Source organism: Emys orbicularis, chromosome 1 (genome assembly GCF_028017835.1).
Source record: "Emys orbicularis isolate rEmyOrb1 chromosome 1, rEmyOrb1.hap1, whole genome shotgun sequence".
Taxonomy (NCBI): domain Eukaryota; kingdom Metazoa; phylum Chordata; order Testudines; family Emydidae; genus Emys; species Emys orbicularis.
In genome coordinates, this window is record NC_088683.1 from 300,118,040 (window position 1) to 300,138,271 (window position 20,232).

Sequence of the window (20,232 nt, forward strand, 5' to 3'; positions counted from 1 at the left end):
TGGATGTCACAAGAGGCAATGCTACACATCAACATCCTGGAGCTCAAAGTGGTCAGATACACCGCTCTCTGGTTCCTACCACTAATCGGGGCAAACACATAAAGATCATGACAGACAATATATTATGCAAGTTTTACATCAATTCCCAAGGTGGAATGAGATTCCCCCTCTCTCTCTCTGCACCAAGGCTGTCAAGCTTTGGCATTAGTGCATATGCAACCAGATCGTCATCACATTAGCCTATCTCCCAGTTTCTCAGAATGTGACCATGTATGCACTCAGCAGATAATTCTTCCAAGACCACAATTGGGAAATAGACCCCAGAATATTTACATATTCCATCAGTGGGCACTCCACAGACTGGTTTGCCACAGAGTCAAGCAAGAAATGCACTCACTTCTGCTTGAGGGGCGAATAGGGTCACCTAAAGGATGCTTTTTCCTACTCTACGCATTTTTGTCAATTCTCCTAATAGCCAAAGGTATGCTCAAAATAAAGAAAGCCAGAGTCATCGTAATAGCTCTGACCTGGCCTAGACAAATGTGGTTTCCTTACCTGATGCAACTGGCTGTTTGCTGTCAGATTACTCTTCACTCTGCATCTCATCTTGTCTCCCAGGAGAGCAGGCATATTCTTCATCCCAATCTCACAGTACTTCGTTTCAAAGCACAGTTTGTCCATGGCTCTAGGGATGAGACATACCTTTTTTACGTCTTCTGAGCAGGCTATTATTACACAGCAAGAAACAATCTACTCGCTACATGTATTCTCAGTTTGTAAACTGGTGTGACCACAGACAGATTCCTCCAGTGACTGCATCACTTCTGGATATATTGAAATATGCCCTAACTCTCAAAACCTCAGGTCTATTGATGTGCTCCATAAAGGTCCAACTGGCAGCCAGCTTGGTTTCCACCCACCAATAGAGGGTTATTTTGTCTTTACTCACTTGACTACAGTGAGATTCCTCAGAGGGCTGGGAAATCTCTATCTGCCGGTCCAATGTCCTATTCCCATATAGGACCTCAACCTAGTCCTTCAATGCCTCACAAGAGCACGCTTTGAACCTCTGGCTATCTGCTCACTGTTCCATTTGTCACTGAAGACAGCATTCCTGATAGCCATCATGTTGGCGTGACGGGCTGGAGAAATAGGGGCTGTAGAGGAGCGGACTCACCCCTGCGGCGCCTCCTGCTGGTGACTTCTGGGAATTAGCTCATTCCAGCTCCGGAGCGCCCTCTGCAGGCTGGTGATCCGCCTGTCCTCTGGCCGCCGCGTCCCTCCCTGGACCCAGGTGCCCCTTTTTCTGGGTGCTGCCCCCTGGCAGTACACCCCTCAGTACTAGGGTCTCCCCTCCCCAGGGAACCCCCACCCACTATCCCATACCTTGCCTCAGAGTAAGGCCACTGCCAGTCACCAACTAGCTCCCGCTCCCTGGGGCAGACTGCAGTATAGGTCACTCATCACAGGCAAGGTTGGGTTTGGACCTGCTGCCTTGGCCTATCCCTGGGCTGCCCTCTGCAACTCCCAGTACCCCTTGGCCTCCTACTAGGCCGCAGCCTGGGGCTTTCCAGGCTGGAGCTCCCCAGCTCCTCAGCCTGTCCCCAGCCCTGCTCCACTCAGGTACTCTGTCTCACAGCCTTTATATATAGGGCCAGCTGAGGCCTGAGTGGGACGTGGCCCCAGCTGAGCCACTTCCCAATCAGCCCAGCTTAGCAGCTCCCAGCCACAACCTTCCCCCAGGGCTGTTTTAAGGCCTTCAGGGCAGGAGCGGGTGTCCACCCCGCTACAGGGCCCTGATGGCATTCTCCACTTAAGTCTTCTGCGACCCCACCCCAAATTTTTACCTAAGATTTCTTCACAGTTCCATTTCAGTCAGCCCATTCATCTGCCTGTTTTCTATCCCAAACTGCATCTAAATCTCCAGGAGGCACTGCTGCACACCCTGGATGTTAGGAGAGGCCTGGTCTTCTATCTACACCGGACAAAGCCCTTCAGAAAGACCCACAAGTTATTTGTCTTGTTAGCAGATAGTTCAAAAGGGTCAGCAGTCTCTAACTGGAGGCTTTTCAAGTGGATATCAGGCTACATTAACTCCTGTTACCAGTCTTCCAACTTCAACCACCTTTGGATATACACACTCATTCTACAAGATCCATCACCGCCTTTAAGGCCTTCCTCAAGAATGAGCAGATTATCAAAATCTGTAAAGCTGCTACTTGGACAGCTATACATACATTTATCAAATACTACGTGATAACTCATGATTCCGGCTCTGGTACTGTGTTCGGCTTGGCTGTACTCTCCTCTGTACTGGACTCGACTCCGAAGCCACCCCATCTTAGAGGATACTGTTTGGTAGGAACCCAGAGTGAAGCACCTGTAGCGACGCTACTCAAAGAAGAAATGGCTACTCACTATGTGATTCTTTGAGATGTGTCTCTCTATGGGTGCTCCACTACCCACCCTCCTTTCTCTCTGCTTCAGAGTTCTCTGTCATAGAGCTTCACCATAGAGAAGGAACTGAGGGCGGTTCGCTTGCACAGTGTTATATAACAATGGCACAGGGCATGAGACTGACTAACATGCATGTGTTGGCCAAATGGACACTGTTATGAGAGAAATCTGATCAAAAGTGCAGGGGTTGCTAGTGCATTTAAAGTGGAGCACCCATAGGGGGACACACGTATTGAAGAACCACAGTTACTGTACAGGGCGAGTAACCATTTTTTCTTTTCTCTCCTCCCCTACCCCGCCCCTCCACTAGGCCAGTAACCCTGTCAAAGTAGGAAATTAGTTTGGTTTGGCATGATTTGTTTTTGACAAATCCATGTTGGCTGTTCCTCACAATCCTATTATCCTGTTAGTGCTTAAAAATTGATTTCCCCCCACCCCCCATAGCTTTCCAGAAGTTAGGCTGGCTGTTGTATAATTTCCTGGTTCCTCTTTGTTCTCCTTTTTAATGATAGGTGCTATGTTTGTCCTTCTCCAGTCCTTTGGGGCTGCACATATGCTTCATGAGTTCCAAAAGATAATCGCTATTGGTTCTGAGATTGCTTCAGCTTGTTCCTTAAGTATCCTAGGATGAATTTCATTAGGGTCTGTTGACTTGCATATGTTTAACTTCTCTAAATATTCTTTAACCTATTATTTCCCTATGTTTCTTGCTCTTTGTTGTTAATATTAATTGTGTGGAATATCTGGTCACCGTTTTACAGAAGAGTGAAGCAAACTAGACATGAAATACCTCAGCCATCTTGATATTATTAGTTATTAGTTCCACTTCCCTACTAAGTAGAGGATCTACACTTTCCTTCCTTTTTCGCTTGCTCTATAATTTCATGATCACTTTCACCCATTTCATTATCACTTTCATCTTGTTCTTTAGACATTTATAAAAGAAACAAACAACAAATAGAGTATTGCAGGAACTCTCCATTCTTCCGGTCAGTAATATAAATAAGAACCAGTAGCTAAAAGTATATTTGTGATCTTTATAATATTGTCAATCAACTCTTTATTAAATATGTTTAAAACAACTTACAACTAATTTGTCAAAACAGCAGAAAATATAGTGTTTTATTTTAGATGTATACAAATGTTAAAAAAGGCATGTCTCCATATGCTCTAGGTGCCCTGGACATAGAGAGCTGTTTCACAATTAAAAAGTACACCTCTACCCTCATATAACGCTGTCCTTGGGAGCCAAAAAATCTTACCGCGTTATAGGTGAAATCGCGTTATATCGAACTTGCTTTGATCCACCGGAGTGCGCAGCCCTCCCCCCCCCGGAGCACTGCTTTACCGCGTTTATCCAAATTCGTGTTATATTGGGTCGCGTTATATCGGGGTAGAGGTGTTTTAATTGAATAACTTATGTTACAAATAACAGTAAAACTCATAATTACCAAATACTACTTGAACAGGCACTGTATACTTTGCTTTTGTTACACCTCCTTTCTATTCCTGCCATAACTCTTTTTAAAAAAATTTTCAATAGCAGATCCAAGTGTAGTTTTTCGTGAGTTGTCTTCCATGTCTGTTTCACTTTTACTTTATGGATCCTGTTCTGGGGCTGCTTCTTTCATATCAGCTGCTGGTTGGTATGTGCCTAATAAATTTGAAGCCCATCCTCACCAAATATTCTCTGATCAATTTTCACTCTGCTACAGATCATGCACGCTTAGGACATCACAGTATTGATTTAACCTTCCAAATACAAAGTGATGTCGTCTTCACAACTGTTAGAGCTAGAAACTTAACATTTCATTTGCCGAATCAAAACTTCGTTCTAAGAATGTGTGTGACGTTGCTCTCCATATGATTTTATGAAAATATGCTAATGAGTGGATATAATGTAACTGGAATATGCTTCATACAAAAGGTCTTTTGTAAAGTATCATTACAAAGCTTATCTACTGAGTGTGGTCATCCTATTTGTATAAATGTATCATTCTTGTATCTGAAACTAGAAATATGTGAGTCAGGCCAGGAAGATTGAAGGCTTGGTGTCTCACAGGACATGTGACCGTGTCACCGGGTATTGGAATCCATCTAAAACCTGGGGCTTTTCCATTTAGAAGGATGGGTGGGGACCCAGAGAGACAAGATACCTGCCTTGTGCCAAAGCTATATAAGGGGCTGGAACAGAACAAAGGGGGTTCCAGTCATAAGAAATCGCCTAGCTACCACCTGAGCTGGAACAAGGACTGTACCAGGGGCAAGAATTGCCCAGACTAGAAAGCAGTGAAAGAAGCTTATTGGAATATCTCTGTGGGTGAGATTTTATCTGTCTTCAATTTCCTACTGTATTAGGCTTAGACTTGCGTGTTTTATTTTATTTTGCTTGGTAACTTACTTTGTTCTGTCTGTTATTACTTGGAACCAATTAAATCAGGGGTCGGCAATCTTTCAAAAGTGGTGTGCCGAGTCTTCATTTATTCACTCTAATTTAAGGTTTCGCATGCCAGTAATACATTTTAACGTTTTTAGAAGGTCTCTTTCTATAAGTCTATAATATATAACTAAACTATTGTTGTATGTAAAGTAAATAAGGTTTTAAAAATGTTTAAGAAGTTTCATTAAAAATTAAATTAAAATGCAGAGCCCCCCGGACTGGTGGCCAGGACCCAGGCAGCGTGAGTGCCACTGAAAATCAGCTCGCGTGCCGCAGGTTGTCTACCCCTGACTTAAATTCTACTTGTTAAACTTAATAAAATCAATTAAATTTAAAATTTAAATTTAAATGAATGGAGATATCCTATCTCCTAGAACTGGAAGGGACCTTGAAAGGTCATCGAGTCCAGCCCCCTGCCTTCACTAGCAGGACCAAGTACTGATTTTGCCCCAGATCCCTAAGTGGTCCCCTCGAGGATTGAACTCTCAACCCTGGGTTTAGCAGGCCAATGCTCAAACCACTGAGCTATCCCTCCCCCCCCAAATCACTTCTGCTTATTAATTGACCCAGAGTAAGTAATTAATGCCTGGGGGAGCAAACAGCTGTGCATATCTCTCTATCAGTGTTATAGAGGGCGAACAATTTGAGTTTACCCTGTATAAGCTTTATACAGAGTAAAACAGATTTATTTGGGGTTAAGATCCCATTGGGAACTGGGTATCTGGGTGCTAGAGACAGGAGCACTTCTTAAGCTGTTTTCAGTTAAGTCTGCAGCTTTGGGGATATGGTTCAGGTCTGGGTCTGTGTTTGCAGCAGGCTAGTGTGTCTGGCTCAACAGGGCAGGGTGCTGAAGTCCCAAGCTGGCAGGGAAAACGGGCTCAGAGGTAGTCTCAGCACATCAGGTGACAGTCACAAGGGGAGCTCTGTGACCCAACCCGTCACAATGTGAATGGCTTTTATCTAGGAAAACAGATTCCCCCCCCCCCCCCCAAGTTCTTCTGTTCAGGTAGTTTATAATAATCACTGGACCAAGTTAGTCCCAAGTGATGCCACTGGTTCTGGATCCTTGATTGTTGGAATAGTTCTTTTTCAACTGTAATAGCAGCTTGAGGATCTGACCATCTTGATTTTGGTTTGCTCCAAACTCTGGCTGTCTTAGATAAAAATCCATCCAGAAGCAAGAAAAATTACTCTTAGAAATATTCTGAAAAAGAGCTCTGTGTAAGCGTAAAAGCTTGCCTCTCTCACCAACAGAAATTACTTTACCCATCTTGTCTGTCTTAGCAATTCTATCACGTCCAATGAAACAAGGTGTTGAATACAGTATCTCTATGTTTTTGTGTCTGCTTCTGAGTCTAAATTATATTTGCAAGACAAAGAACTCTTATTATGAAAGATATGGATGTAAAGAGACCATGTCAGTTTCAATAAAATTCATATTTCATTGTTTCATGGAGAAGGAGTCTGTCACTGAAAGTATTACTTTTTCATTTATTCTGTAAATATGAACCTTATGGCACTCAGTTTAAGAAAATGAGTCTGAATAAAAAAATTTATTTTCTCCCCAGTATGGCTCCATACCACATGGATCAGATGTTCATTTTTTACCATCAATACAGGGAGGCACATCTATTCCTCCATCAGCTGCTGCAGCACCTGAACAGTTACTACCACCTCCCCCACCAGCACCTTTTAATGGAGCAGTGCCGCCTCCGCCACCACCTCCGCCACTGCCCTTTATGAATGGCTCAGGAATGCCTCCATCTTTTGGTGCACCACCACCTCCTCCGCCGCCAGGCTTTCCTGGAGTACAGTGGTCTCCGCCTCCACGTACATTGCCCTTTGGATTGAAGCCTAAAAAAGAATTCAAACCTGAGATCACCATGAAAAGGCTCAATTGGTCAAAGGTAAAACTTAAATGTGGAAAATTTCTGGTGCCAAATTTAACGTAGAAATTACAGTAATTTGGCATTGCCAGATGGGTAAGCTGTGTAGAATGAATGTCAGTTTAATGAAAATATAACGTGTATCAATCTCCTATTATGGCTTTACTTTTTCTTTCCTCCCCACTCTTTCCTCCTTCCTCCCTCTAGGGATTTCTGCTTCTGTCAGTATTTCCATCTTATCACTTGTCTTTAAAAATAATCCATTTTTTAAAAAATCATTTATTATTCTTTATATTAATACAAATGTTTGGACCAAAAAACTCAGTGTAAAGAGTTATCCATAGGAAAAATATAGCTAAAAAAATACTGTATTATACTCGTGTTTGAATCAGTTGTGTTCACAGAAGGTCTCCCTTAGAACTGATAATGTCTTAAATCTACACTGATGTCAAATTTGCTATATTTCTATTCAGGGCACATTTAGACCCTTAACTAATAAGGTAGTACTGATAAAATATTTTATATTAAAATCTTTTTGTCTATAGACATTTGTCATGAGCGCTTCAACATAAGTCAGAATTATTCTAACAATTCTAAACAAAAGTTGTTTAAAACTCAGTTTGTGTTAAAGATCTTGTTTGTATTGACATCTTCTAAACACTAGAATCTAATTTATTTTAAACAATATTTTTAGTACATTAATATATTTTACCGTATTTTCAAAATTAGAAATGTTTGTAATTGTGAAAACAGTGATTGAAATACTCTACGAATACTCTATGAACATTCAGCCTTTCAAGTGTCCAGTTATTATTTTGTATTATCGTACCACTTAGGACTTCTAGTTGTGGACCAGAACTTCATTATGCTAGGCGTTGTACACATGCAACAAAAAGACAATCCCTGCCTCAAAGAGGTTACAATTTAAGTACAAAACAAGGGACAACAGAAGAACAGATGGATACAGATAGATGGGACTACAAGAAAACAATGAGACCGTATTGTTCAGCATGGTCGACAGTGGTCTCAGCAACCAGCTGCTTCACCGTTGTTACGTCTTGTGTATACCTTACAGCAAAGTAGAATTTTAAGGAGGGTTATGCTACATATTTACAAGGAAGCTTTGATATCTCTTTGATTTGCAGATTAGGCCACATGAAATGACTGAAAACTGTTTCTGGCTAATAGCAGATGAGGACAAGTATGAGAGTGCTGATTTGCTTTGCAAACTGGAGCTTACATTTTGTTGTCAAAAGAAAGGTAAGTAATTCGTTGACTTGATTTACTACTTTTAAAGCTGTATTTTCTAATCAAACATACCATTTGTAATCCCAGCCTACTAATTTTAAAGAATATTATATATCTCAGGGGTAGGCAACCTTTCAGAAGTGGTGTGCTGAGTCTTCATTTATTCACTTTAATTTAAGGTTTCGCGTGCCGGTAATACATGTTAACGTTTTTTAGAAGGTGTCTCTCTCTAAGTCTATATTATATACCTAAACTATTGTTGTATGTAAAGTAAACAAGGTTTTCAAAATGTTTAAGAAGCGTTATTTAAAATTAAATTAAAATGCTGATCTTACGCCACCAGCCTGCTCAGCCCGCTTCCAGCCTGGGGTTCTGTTCACCTAGGCCTGCAGCGGGCTGAGCAGGGCCTGTGGCCGGGACGCCGGCTGGCAAGGGGCCGGCAGCTGGGACCCCAGATCGGGGGGGAGGGGTTCAGGGGTCAGGGCAGAGGGTGCAGGGCAGAAGGCTGGGTGTGTGTGGGGGGGTTCAGAGGTGAGGGCAAAGGGCAGTGGGGAGTGTTCAGGGCAGAAGGCTGGGGGTGTGGGAGGATTCAGGGGTAAGGGCAGAGGGCTGGGGGTGTGTGGGGGTACAGGGCAGAAGGCTGGGTGTTGGGGGGACTTGAGGTCAGGGCACAGGGCTGGGGTGTGTGTGGAGGTGCAGGGCAGAAGGCTGGGTGTTGGGGGCGACTCGAGGTCAGGGCAGAGGGCTGGGGTGTGTGTGGGGGGTGTAGGGCAGAAGGCTGGGGTGCTCAGCTCGTGGGGGTGCTCCCAGCCCCCTGCCCTGAGCGGCTCAGGGCAGGCGGCTGGGAGGGATATGCCCTGTTCCACCCCCTTCCCCCAGGCTCTGTCCCTACCTCTCTCTGCCTCCTCTACGGAGCAGTGAGCACGCTGCCGCTCGGCTCTGCTCCGCTCCCCCTCCCAATGGCTATTGCCAGCAGGGAGAGGGAGGGGGAGGAGGAGGAGGGGCCGGAATGCACCAAGCTGGGGGAAGAAGCGGGGGAGGGGGGAAGCTTGGCTGCCGCAGGACCAAGCTTCTGCCTCCTGCCCCCGCAGGGGAGAGCGGTGGGCGGGGGGGGCTGAGTGGGGCGGGGGGCCGGGACCCCCTCCCACCGCTCTCCCCTGCCGGGGCAGGAGGCAGAAGCTTGGTCCTGCGGCAGCCAAGCTTCCCTCCTCCCCCGCTTCTTCCCCCAGCGTGGCGCTTTCCGGCCCCTCCTCCCCTCCTTCTCCTCTCACCGGCAGGCAGCGTGCCACTCAAAATTGGCTCGCGTGCCGTGTTTGGCACGCGTGCCGTAGGTTGCCGACCCCTGATATATATCAAACACTTTGACTTTCCATATTTTACGTGCGAGCACATAAAAATATGCAGTCTGAAAAATGGTAAATTTTAGAGTCACACTTCATTTTTATTAAAGTAATAATATTCTATCCCATCATTTTGAAAGCAGTATGTAATGTGTGAGTTAGAACAAAATTTTCTGTGAAAAACACCAAAATGCTTCCTGGTATTTTCAGACTTTTTTGTTCCGTCATATTTAAGAATATCTGTTCATACAACATAAGACGATTAGCTATTGACAAACTAGTGAGTCTCAACGTAGAGTCCAGAAGTTATGGTGTTTAGCTTGCAAATATACATGGTTTATTGATGCACCAAGGATACAGACAAGCCCACATTGAACAAATATTGCAGCAATTAAATATATGAGTATAATTGACCCAGGCTTTCTGGGAAACAGTTATTGGTAATCTTTTTTTCACGAGGTTCCCTCCTTCCTACACATGAAGTCCTGCTCTTGCTCAGTCTGTCCCTAACCCAATTTTTTAAGGCCTGTGGAAAGGTCAGCTATCCCACAGATAATCAGAGGGCAGCCCCCTCTCTAAAGTAGTTTCATTTAGCCTGCTCCTGGTTTTCTTCTCTTTCTCTACATTTGCTTTTTGAGTATGTTACAACCAAGGATTTCCCCTTCAGAGCCTGTGGTTGTGTTGCTACTTTCCTGAACAGGAAAATTAATATTCTCATATCCCCATGACATCTGAGAGTCTAAACTGTGAGCTGTTTCCTTTGTCCCTGAGGAGACAGACCAATAGATTTAGTGGCATCTAAAGCATTAGGACTGCCCTTGGCAGAAATTCTCCGAAGTTTTCACTTTCAGTGATAGGGCATATTTCTATCACAGCTATATTGAAGTATGCTTTTAAGGAGATGCCAAAATAGATATGTATATCTTCACTAACATTGACTGTTGAGGAAAACACTATGACATTCTATACTGATACAGATATAATTGTTTCTGTACCTAGTTAACTATGTATGAACCTACCATCAGAATAATGATTGTGATGATTCTTTTTATTTCTTAGGTGCTAGTGGCATGGTTTCAGATTTTGATGTGGTATTAAGAAGAACAGTATTGTTTAGATTAACAGAATCTGACCCCTTTGTTATGTTACATGGCAAGAATTATCTTTATTTCAGGGTGATGGATAAGTTATAATTTATTAGGATTGCATCCAGCGGTGCCTTTTACAGGCTTTTGCAGAACAGATACCCTGAGAAACTTGCAGTCTAAAATGTAGATGTGATGGTGAAGATGAGAAGAAGAATGGGGTGAGATTGAACATGGCTGTATTAACTTCATGGGGTGACTGATTTTTTTTTCTTTGTAAAGAAGTTTTTTGTGTTAGTTCGTTTATTGTAGATTCTATGCCTGAAGTGAGTTTCTACGAGATACTTGAATGAAGTGAGTCTGGTGGCTTTAGAATTAGGTATATGGAGGGTATTCCTGACATAGGGAGTAGCATGGGAGTGGCAGATGAAGGTAATGTCATGACTCGTTGCATTGACAAAACTGAGTAAGTGCTGGGGACACCATAGTAAACCAGAGCACTTATTGAGCAACATTGCCCCTTTATCTCCTTCAGAGTATGGACAAGAAGTTTGAATTTATTCTTTAGAGTGATGGATGCATTAATGGATGAGTCCTTGTTGTTTGTTTATTTGGTAGGAAGGAATTTGAATGAGACAGTAAGTTTATTGAAAATGTTCAGTAATTTCAGCTGCACGCTTACTAACCAGTGAAAGTTCTGGTAATAAAATGGAAGGTAATGACAATTTATTTTACTGTAAACTTCTGTTTTGGTTTTTTTTCATTTTTCTTAAACTTCACATTTACCCCATCCCTTCTAGATTTGTTGGTGCTAAAATGATAAGCATGTGGCAAAATGGCCTGAGCCAAAAAAACCCAAACAAACATGCATTCATGTTTAAATAACTCACTCCTCCAGCTACCTATGCACTATTGCTTTTTCAGCAAAGCACTGTCTGATTGGCAGCATTTTGAAGTCTCTGATTTTTATATGATTAATTACATTATTCTCAAAAGGCATGCCACTGCAACAAACATAAGAACAATGTATGCGAGGCTGCTTGTCAACAGATCAGAGTTTAAAAAAAATCAGATTTGGAAAAAAAAAAAGCCTGTTCTTCTTTAAAAGCTGGCTCCTGTCTGTATTCCACTGTGGGGTAGGCATGTGCTCTATGCACCTGGAGTAAGAGAATTTTGAAAGACATGTGCATGTGCCCTTGCTTTCCTCATACTTTCAGCTGAGGAGATGAAGGGTGGGGTGGGCTAACAACCTCTCCAGTTCCTTCATACTGCCATATTGCCTGGGTCAGAACCTCCAGTGTCCGGAGCTGCTCTCCTTCAATTTTTCATGCTGTACGTATTAAACATTGCATTAGTGCTTTTTCTATGTAGTTACTCATAGAAGATATAAAAACTATAGAAAAGTTTTTGTAGTTTGATTCCTCATCTCTGGGGCAACCCTCCCCCTCCCCCTCCCATACCCTCTTATGGGTATTGGACTATGCCCAGAACTCCGGGCTTCAAGAATTGTCTCCTGCCCCCATTCCTTTTGGTCAGCAGTGACTATCTGCACTGCTTGTACTGTCTTGGGGAAGCACACGTCACAGCTAAGTGCAATATTTGCTGCTCCTTCTCTGGCTGTATCCATTAGTCATGGGAACATAGGCTTAGAAAAAACCTCAAAGAAAAGGCCAAGAAGCCACAGTCAGACCTTGGCCAGGGCACCCTTCCTGTACATCAAGCTGAATCTACGTGGAATGCATGTCTGCCATGATGTCCAACTCTGCTACAGGGGAGCCTCTAACCACAGACCCCATCAGTCTCTCATCAGGAAGGCAGAAAACAATCGCACAAATATAAGAGCAGTTCCTCTTCTTAGTTGGCTACGAAATTGTCTGACACAACTCCTCATTACTCAAGCAAACCTACTCTGTCAATCTCTTAGGACATACTAAGTCTCAGAGCCAGGTCTCTAAAGCCTATAAAGTGAGGCTGCTTCAGTATTAGACCTTGTTCTGGTAACAACCTTTCCATCGGTATCATCAAAGTTGAAATTTCAGGATCAGTCAGTTCCAGTGTGATCGGAGTTGCTGCCAATGATGGTAGAAATACGAAGTCTCTCTCCTCCTACCCCTTCGTGATGAGTGAATTGGATCTCTCATGCTCCGGGGAGGTTCAGAGACTTGTCACATCAGAGGAAGTCTTTGCTTTTCCCCCATCATTGCTTGTCTCTCCTCTGCCAGAAGACACCCTTTCTGGTGGCTATAACATGCAAAAAGAGTCAGCGAAGTATAAGCCTTAATGCCATAACCTCCTTATACTCAAGTCTTCAGAGACAAGATGTCCTTAAGGACACATCCAAACTTTATCTAAGGTAGTTTCACCTTAACCAGGGGATAGAGTTCATCGGAGCAGTGTTCGACTTGACCTGCGCCAGGGCATTCCTGCTGCTGGAGAGATTCAAGGCGTTGGTAGACCTCATCACAGAAGTCTCTGCATTTCCCTTGACCATGGCCAGAGTTTGCCTGCGCCTCCTAGGTCACATGGCAGCGTGCACATATGTGTTGCGCCAGGCTCCGGATGTGACCCCTGCAGCAATGGCTGGCGACAGTCTATTCCCAGTCAAGGGACCATCTGGAAAAGGTTGTTACCATTCCCACGACTATACTTACCTCGCTGCGATGGTGGACCAAACCTGCGAAAGTCCTGGAAGGAGTTCCCTTCGATGGCACTCCTCACTCAGGCGAGTTGGTTTCGGATGTCTTGGACCTTGGCTGGCGGGTGCACCTTGGCAGTTTCCAGACCCAGGGTATGTGGTCCCCATGGTCCCCAAAGGAAATGATGCTACACATAAACATCAAAGAGCTCAGGGTTGTCTGCAGGGTGTGTGCAGTCTTCCTACCTCACCTGTCGGGCAGCGTGGTCGGAATCTTGAAGGACAACACAGCCTCGATGTTCTATATCAACAGGCAAGGGGGAGCGCGATCCTCGGCCCTCTGCGAAGAGGCACTCCATCTCTGAGACTTCTGCATTGACCACAGACTCCACCTAGAAGTGTGTCACCTCCTGGGTGCCAAGAAAGTGCTTGCCAATCACCTAAGCAGGGACTTCTCCTCTTACCATGAGTGGGTGCTTCACCCAGAGGTAGCCGGCACGACCTTCCAGAGGCGGGGAACTCCCCAAGTGGATTTGTTCGTCACCAGGCAGAACAGGAGGTGCCACAGGTATTGCTTCAGACAGATTCTGGGCAAGGGCTCGCTCTCTGATGCCTTCCTCCTGCTGTGGGCAGGAAGCCTGATGTATGCGATCCCTCCAATTCTGCTCATCAGCAAGGTCCTAGCGAAAATCAAGAGAGACAAGGCTCAGGTTATCATGATCGCTCCAGCGTGGCCGTGCCAACATTGGTTTGGGATGCTATTGAGGCTGGCGGCGATCCATCCGTGGATCCTGCCGAACTGACCGGACCTGCTGTCACAAGATCACGGTCGACTCTTGCTCCCCAACCTTGCGTCCTTCCACCTCATCGCATGGATGGCTGAACCCTGAGGAACGGGCCTGTTCGGAAGGGGTCCAGAAGGTCTTCCTTGAGAGTAGAAATCCCTCAACTAGACAGACTTACCCGGCAAAGTGGACAAGGATCTCCCACTGGGCGGCTGAACGGGGCATCTACCCTTCGCATTCTTCGATCCAGTTGATTTTGGACTACCTGCTTCATTTGAGGAACCAGGCCTGACACACACTCTTCTATCAGAGTGCATCTGGCGGCCATTTCCGCCTTTCATCTGCTGATCCAGGGGCAGACGGTGTTCTCCCATGACATGATGGTCAGGTTTCTGAGAGGTCTTGAGAGACTTTTCCCACAAGTTAAATCGCTCAGTGGAATCTCAACTTGGTTTTGTCCAGGCTCACGGTCCTGCCCTTTGAGCCTTTGTCCTCATGCTCCCTGTCTCGCCTATTGTGGAAGGTAGCTTTCCTGGTTGCGGTGACATCGGTGAGGTGAGTCTCTGGGCTGCGAGCCTTGATCTCAGAACCGCCATACACGGCCTTCTTATAAGGACAAGGTTCAGCTGCGGCCGCACCCGGCCTTCCTTCCCAAGATGGTGTCTATTTTCCACAGGATCCAGGACATCTTTCTTCCGGTCTTCTGCCCAAAGTCCCATGAGACTAGTGAAGAGGCACCTTCATGCTTTGGATGGAAGAAGGGCCCTGGCTTTCTACCTACATCAGATAAAGCCTTTCCATAAGTCGACTCATCTTTTCTTCTTTACAGCTGATATGATGAAGGGTCTCCCAGTGTCCACGCAGAGGATTTCTAACTGGAACACCTCTTGAATTTGGACCTGCTATGAGTGGATGGGAGTCCCTCCGCCACCGATTGTCAGAGCCCACTCGACAAAAGTGCAGGCATCTTCGGCAGCCTTCCTGGCACACTTCCCGATCCAGGACATCTGTCGAGCCGTGACGTGGTCCTTGGTGCACACATTCACGACCCATTATGCCATCATTCAGCAGGCCAGAGATGACGCTGGGTTCAGCAGAGCTGTATTGCAATCTACATGTTCATGAACTCCTACCCATCTCCAAGGGGTATGGCTTGGGAGTCACCTAAGTTGAATGGACGTGAGCAAACACTCGAAGAAGAAAAGACAGTTACCTTTTTCTATAGCAGGTGTTCTTTGAAATGTGTTGCTCATGTCTATTCCACAACCCGGCTCCAAGTGGATAACTTCCTGTATTACCACAGCTTATACAACGTTCCTACAGATGTAGCTTATTTGGCAAGAACATAAGCTACATCAATCGTGTTTTTCAGTGATGTCTCAACATTGGACATATGCAGGGCTGCTCTGTGGTCTTCCACATGTGGCCTTCCGCACTTGTTTGTTAGCTATTGTACACTAATGGCATCTAGATCACATGCTAACTTTGAGAAGGCTGTTCTGCAGTCTCTGTTTAAATAGACTTCAAGTCTCACCATGTACTGAAATGGCTTGAGACCACCTGAGTAGACTACATGCCTGTAACATCTTGAAGACAAGACGGTTTCTTAGGCCGTGGCTACACTCGAAACTTCAAAGCGCTGCAGGTACTCCACCTCCACGAGGGGATTAGCTGTTTACACTGGCGCTTTACAGCGCTGTAACTTGCTGCGCTCAGGGGTGTGTTTTTTCACACCCCTGAGCGAGAAATTTGCAGCGCTGTAAAGCGCCAGTGTAGCCATAGCCTTAATTGTATTGCAACTGTTCTTCAAGATGAGGGTGTAAATATATATTCCACTACACACCCTTTGTTCCCTCTGCATCTGAGTCTTCAGCCTTTGATTGTGGTGCGAAGGATTTGAAAGGGGTTCGGGTGGCCCTGCCTTTTATACTGTCAGGGGAGGGGCAGGGCCACAGGATGTGAACGCCACCCCTACAGGTACTGTTAGGCAAAGTTCTCTAGATTTGGGGTGCTGAATGCACCCACACCTAAGTGGAATACATATCTGCACCCAAATCTCAAAGAACCTCAGTCTCAGTATAGGTAAGTGATCGACATTTAAAACTCTTTTAAAATTAAGTAACTTATAGAAAGCCTTTAGCTTAAGTTGTTGATTCTATGACAGTTTTTGGAAAGATGATTTTCTTTGATTTTTCTTGTCTTCCTGAGTGGTCTAAAAGTTGTTTGAGCACTGCCAGTAATTAATTAATTCCCCATTAATTTAAGTATTCTATACTTAAATGGCTTCTTACATTAGTAATTGGTTTAGCAAATGGCCTTGGTATGGTTGTACATAAAACATCTTGTTATACATATAACAATATCAGCCAGTTATTATATGAAGGCTTGTATTTAGATAGAAAATATTTGCAAATATATATGTTAAAAGAAGCTTATGCCATCTTAACCATTTGAGAAAGAACAAAGATTTTCGCCTTTAAATGGAAAGAAACCATGAGTTGGAAGTAACCTGTATCTTCTGCAAAACATTTCCCACCGTAAATGTTTTCCAAGTTTAAAGAATGGAAACTTGTGTGTTTACAAAATAAATCAATTTTAATCAGGATATTTCTAGAATTCTATGTGTGGGTTTAAACTTTGGAAAGAAATGGGGTTCGGGAGGGAGAGGGCTTGGTAAAGGTATGCTTTGCCTTGAGATGTATTGCTCTAATAATACAACCTGCATTCCTTTCACAATCAGGCTTCTTCCTAAAAATGTTTACATGCTTTGTCTGCTTGATGTTTGCTTCTGGAATTTTTTTATTAGCTTTTGCATTATGTAACATAATTAGCTAAACGTGTATTATGTTTCTCAGCATACTGGCTATAACGTTCTTGTGGCTATATCTTAATATTCTGTAGAGATGCAAACAAGTTTGTAATGACTTAAAAAGTTACAATAATTTTGTTTATATCATTTTTCATCAATATTGAGTTCTCTCTCCCACAGTACCAGTCATTCAGACTTGGGTCCTAGTTCACTGAGACTCTTTCAAAAATTTTATTCTTTGCCTTACCCTCGTATTGTATTGGTTTGGTACAATTAGCAGGCGTTGTTCGTTTCCTACCTACAAGACAAGAGAGAGCTTGTGGTGGTGCCCTTCAAGGATCTGTTCATTTCCTCCCATTTTCGAGGTATACGCAGTAGAGGAACTTCACTGTGTTGATGTGTAACCCTTCTGCCCATCAAGTTGGCAGCAACAAGGGCCAGGTTCTGTATCTAGGGGTTCCGTTTCAATAACGCAATGCAAAACTGGCTCGAGGCCCCACCCAGTGACCTGGGACAATTACATACCAGCCCCTGGGCGCCTCTAAGAGGCAATACTTCCCTTCTCCTAAGCACGGAGTCTGAGTGTAGCAGAAAATGTTTAATAACATGAGGTAAACGACATCAGCATTAAATTGGAAAAAACACCACAAACAGGATTCCTAACACAAACCATGAGCAAAAGACCCACCCCAGCAAATTGGGCCATCCCCTTTCCCTTTGGTTCTTGAATCCAGTAACCCAAAGATCACCCAGAGTCCCTAAAGTCCAACACCCCCAAAGTCTCTTGGGTCCAGCAACCACCCAAAGTCTCTGTCCCTGTTCAGTGCAGCCCCAGAGTAAAAGGGGGGCACGCAGGGTGTTAAGGGGCACCTTATGTGATCCGAGGCCGACTAACCACCTCTCCGTGGGGTTTCGCCGCAGCCTTCACCATGAGCCAGTCCACTTCCTGCCGTCCCACAAACTGCTCTGCTCTACGAGCTGCTCCACTCCGCTCCGCTCACCGACCTGTGAGCCGCTCCAGCCGTCCCTGCAAATGGCTCTGCTCCGCTCACCGACCTGTGAGCCACTCTAGCCGTCCCCGCAAACAGCTCCGCTTGCCGTTCCTTGGGCCACTCCAACCGTCCCCGCAAGGCTCCGCGCTGCTCCTCCAGCCGTCTCCGCAAACTGCTCCGCCAGCCGCTTAGCAATATAGCTTCAGGCTCCCCCACTAGTTAACACAGCACTCAGTGATCTCAGCTCTTAGTAACTTTAGCTCTTTTGTGATTTCAGCTCATAGTAGGGGAGCCCCAGTGCTCGTGCACCATTGGCCCAAAGTGAATTCAGCTCAGCAGCCTGTAACTAGACTCCTAATGGAATCAAAGTTAGCTCTGACATTCAACAGTGGAGAGAGGAGGTGGTGCAATTGGTGTTTCAGGCCCTCAAAAGGGGCCCATACCATCAGGTACAAATACCTGTCCCCATCCTCTCTCAATTCACTGGGTTGTGGAACCCATGTCCCTTGTCTGGCGAGTGCTACTTAGGTGATGGTGAGATCCTCTGTCATAAAACAGTTTCATTGTCCTTGATTCACATAATCAGGGTAACAACACTTTATTCCTCCTGCCCCAATAACAGAGAAACTGGGGATCCCACCCCATCCAAAGTAACCACTATCAGTTGCTGTTGTCTCATGCCAGGCGGGTGGGTGTACCTATGCAAACAAGATAAGCCCCTGGAGTTCTTTTCCACACTCGCCATAATTCACCACCAGATGTCTGGGTAGAGTTCATCCTGACTCTGCTTACAGATGTACAATTCAATATCTTGCCCCGTACTCCAGAAAATTTGGTCTTGGCTTTGAATTATTTGGATTATTTTACCAGCTACAGGTGTTGGAGCTAGCTTGCCTTCAGCCCTTGGAGTACAGACATCTTCTGAAGTGTGTAACTAGCTATAACAATCTTTACTCTTGCATTTGTTTGTGAGTAGGAAGTTTACAGATACTCTTCAAGTTGTGTTTCTATTAACATGTTATGGAATGGAAACTGCAGGAAAAAAGGACAGCATTGGGGGATAAGCCACCGTTGCAACTTTTATTTAATACTTAACCATTAGCAGTGGGTATAAGTGGCCAGAGGAGACTAAGCCTCCCCAAACAGGCAGCCCGCTGTCTTGGGAGTGTGCCACCATCAAAAGAGTGGGCACGCTGACCGTGGCCCCGCATGTGCTCCGTCCCGGCCCCGCTCCCTCTTGTCCTCTTCCCCGAAGGCTCTGCCTCTCCCTGTCCCCGCTCTGCTCACATGGGGGCCTTGCAGGAGGAGGTGTAGAGGCACGTGTGAGTGGTGAGCAGCGGACAGGGGAGAGGGCGAAGTGGTGTGGGGCGGGGGTTGGGGAGTGGGTGAAGAGGCATGGGCAGGCAGGCCAGGGGATGGGGCAAAGAGACGCGAGTGAGGGGCTGGTGGAAGGTCAAAGAGGTGCGAACGGCGGGCGGGGGTGGAGTGTGGGCAGGGCTTTTGGGAGAGGAGGCTCAGCGGGGGCAGGCCTCGGGGTGGGGCTCCGGTTCGGACACGTGTAGCCTCCCCCAAATGGAGGAGTCACACGCCACCCATGTACTTAACTCAGAACTGTGGAAGAAAAGAATCACTAGCAATTAACTAAACTCTGCAGCATGAACTAATCCAGTGTGGTGTCTCAGCTGGCCAACCCAGACTACCATAAGCAGGAGGGTTATCCCCTGTGAGCTGCCAGGCTGTGGCAGTAGATCCAAATCCCCAATCCCATTGTCACAGATTAGGGCAACTACATCTGTATTCCTACTCTGTGGTCCAGCAAGGGCACGCACTATTAGGATTTCAGCTCCACAATTCTCACCTCTCTTGAGCGGAGACATGGGCGTCTTCATCCTGACTCTAGTATTTCCAGGCTGCATATCTCTCTGCCTACACTGAATTCCCCAGCAAAGGCAGACTGCCTGAGCCAGACCTGCTTTACTTTTCTCCTCCGACAAGGTAAACCGAGTTTACCTTTGCCGCAGTTAAATTACTGCACAGCTTTTCCTAAGCAAGCCTCCTTATTCTTAATGTAAAAGCAATACAGAGAAAACATATTTAAAAAGAAACAACTGACACACATGCTAATAAGCTTACTGGAGATCATCCCAACTGCAACAAGGACTTTGGAAGGTGAACAGTTTTCAAACCCTACCAAAGGGTTTTTTTGTGGCTACAAGTTCATAACCACCTTGGCTAAGAACAAACATGCACATGAATGTGAGAATCACTCCTTTATCCAGTTTGGATCTTTGAAGAGATTGTGAATAGGTAATCAGCCAGACAACGGGTCTCTCTTCAAGGCACTACTTTAAAAGGATGAATCTGGACGTTAAGTAAATTGCATTCATCCTCCTCCAAAGTATTTTCTGGGAATCCCACTTAACTTTATTTTGTTTAGAACATTGTTTCATAGAGTCCTTTCAAGCTCGTAATACTTTCCAGGGTTTGTTAGCTATGTCTCCTCCTTTCCACAACAACACACAAACATTTGTATTCTTAACAGAATGAACTGTGAA

The 20,232-nt window shown here is 45.1% G+C and overlaps 1 protein-coding gene across 1 annotated transcript in view; it reads left to right on the top strand.

The window, feature by feature from the left end:
• DIAPH3 (diaphanous related formin 3) overlaps positions 1–20,232 on the top strand; it is a 437,750-nt gene that overhangs the window by 33,075 nt on the left and 384,443 nt on the right. Inside the window, exons 10-11 of the mRNA XM_065400973.1 lie at positions 6,466–6,804; positions 7,929–8,043. Of these exons, the coding sequence (XP_065257045.1) occupies positions 6,466–6,804; positions 7,929–8,043 (454 nt within the window). The remainder of the gene's footprint in view (positions 1–6,465; positions 6,805–7,928; positions 8,044–20,232) is intronic.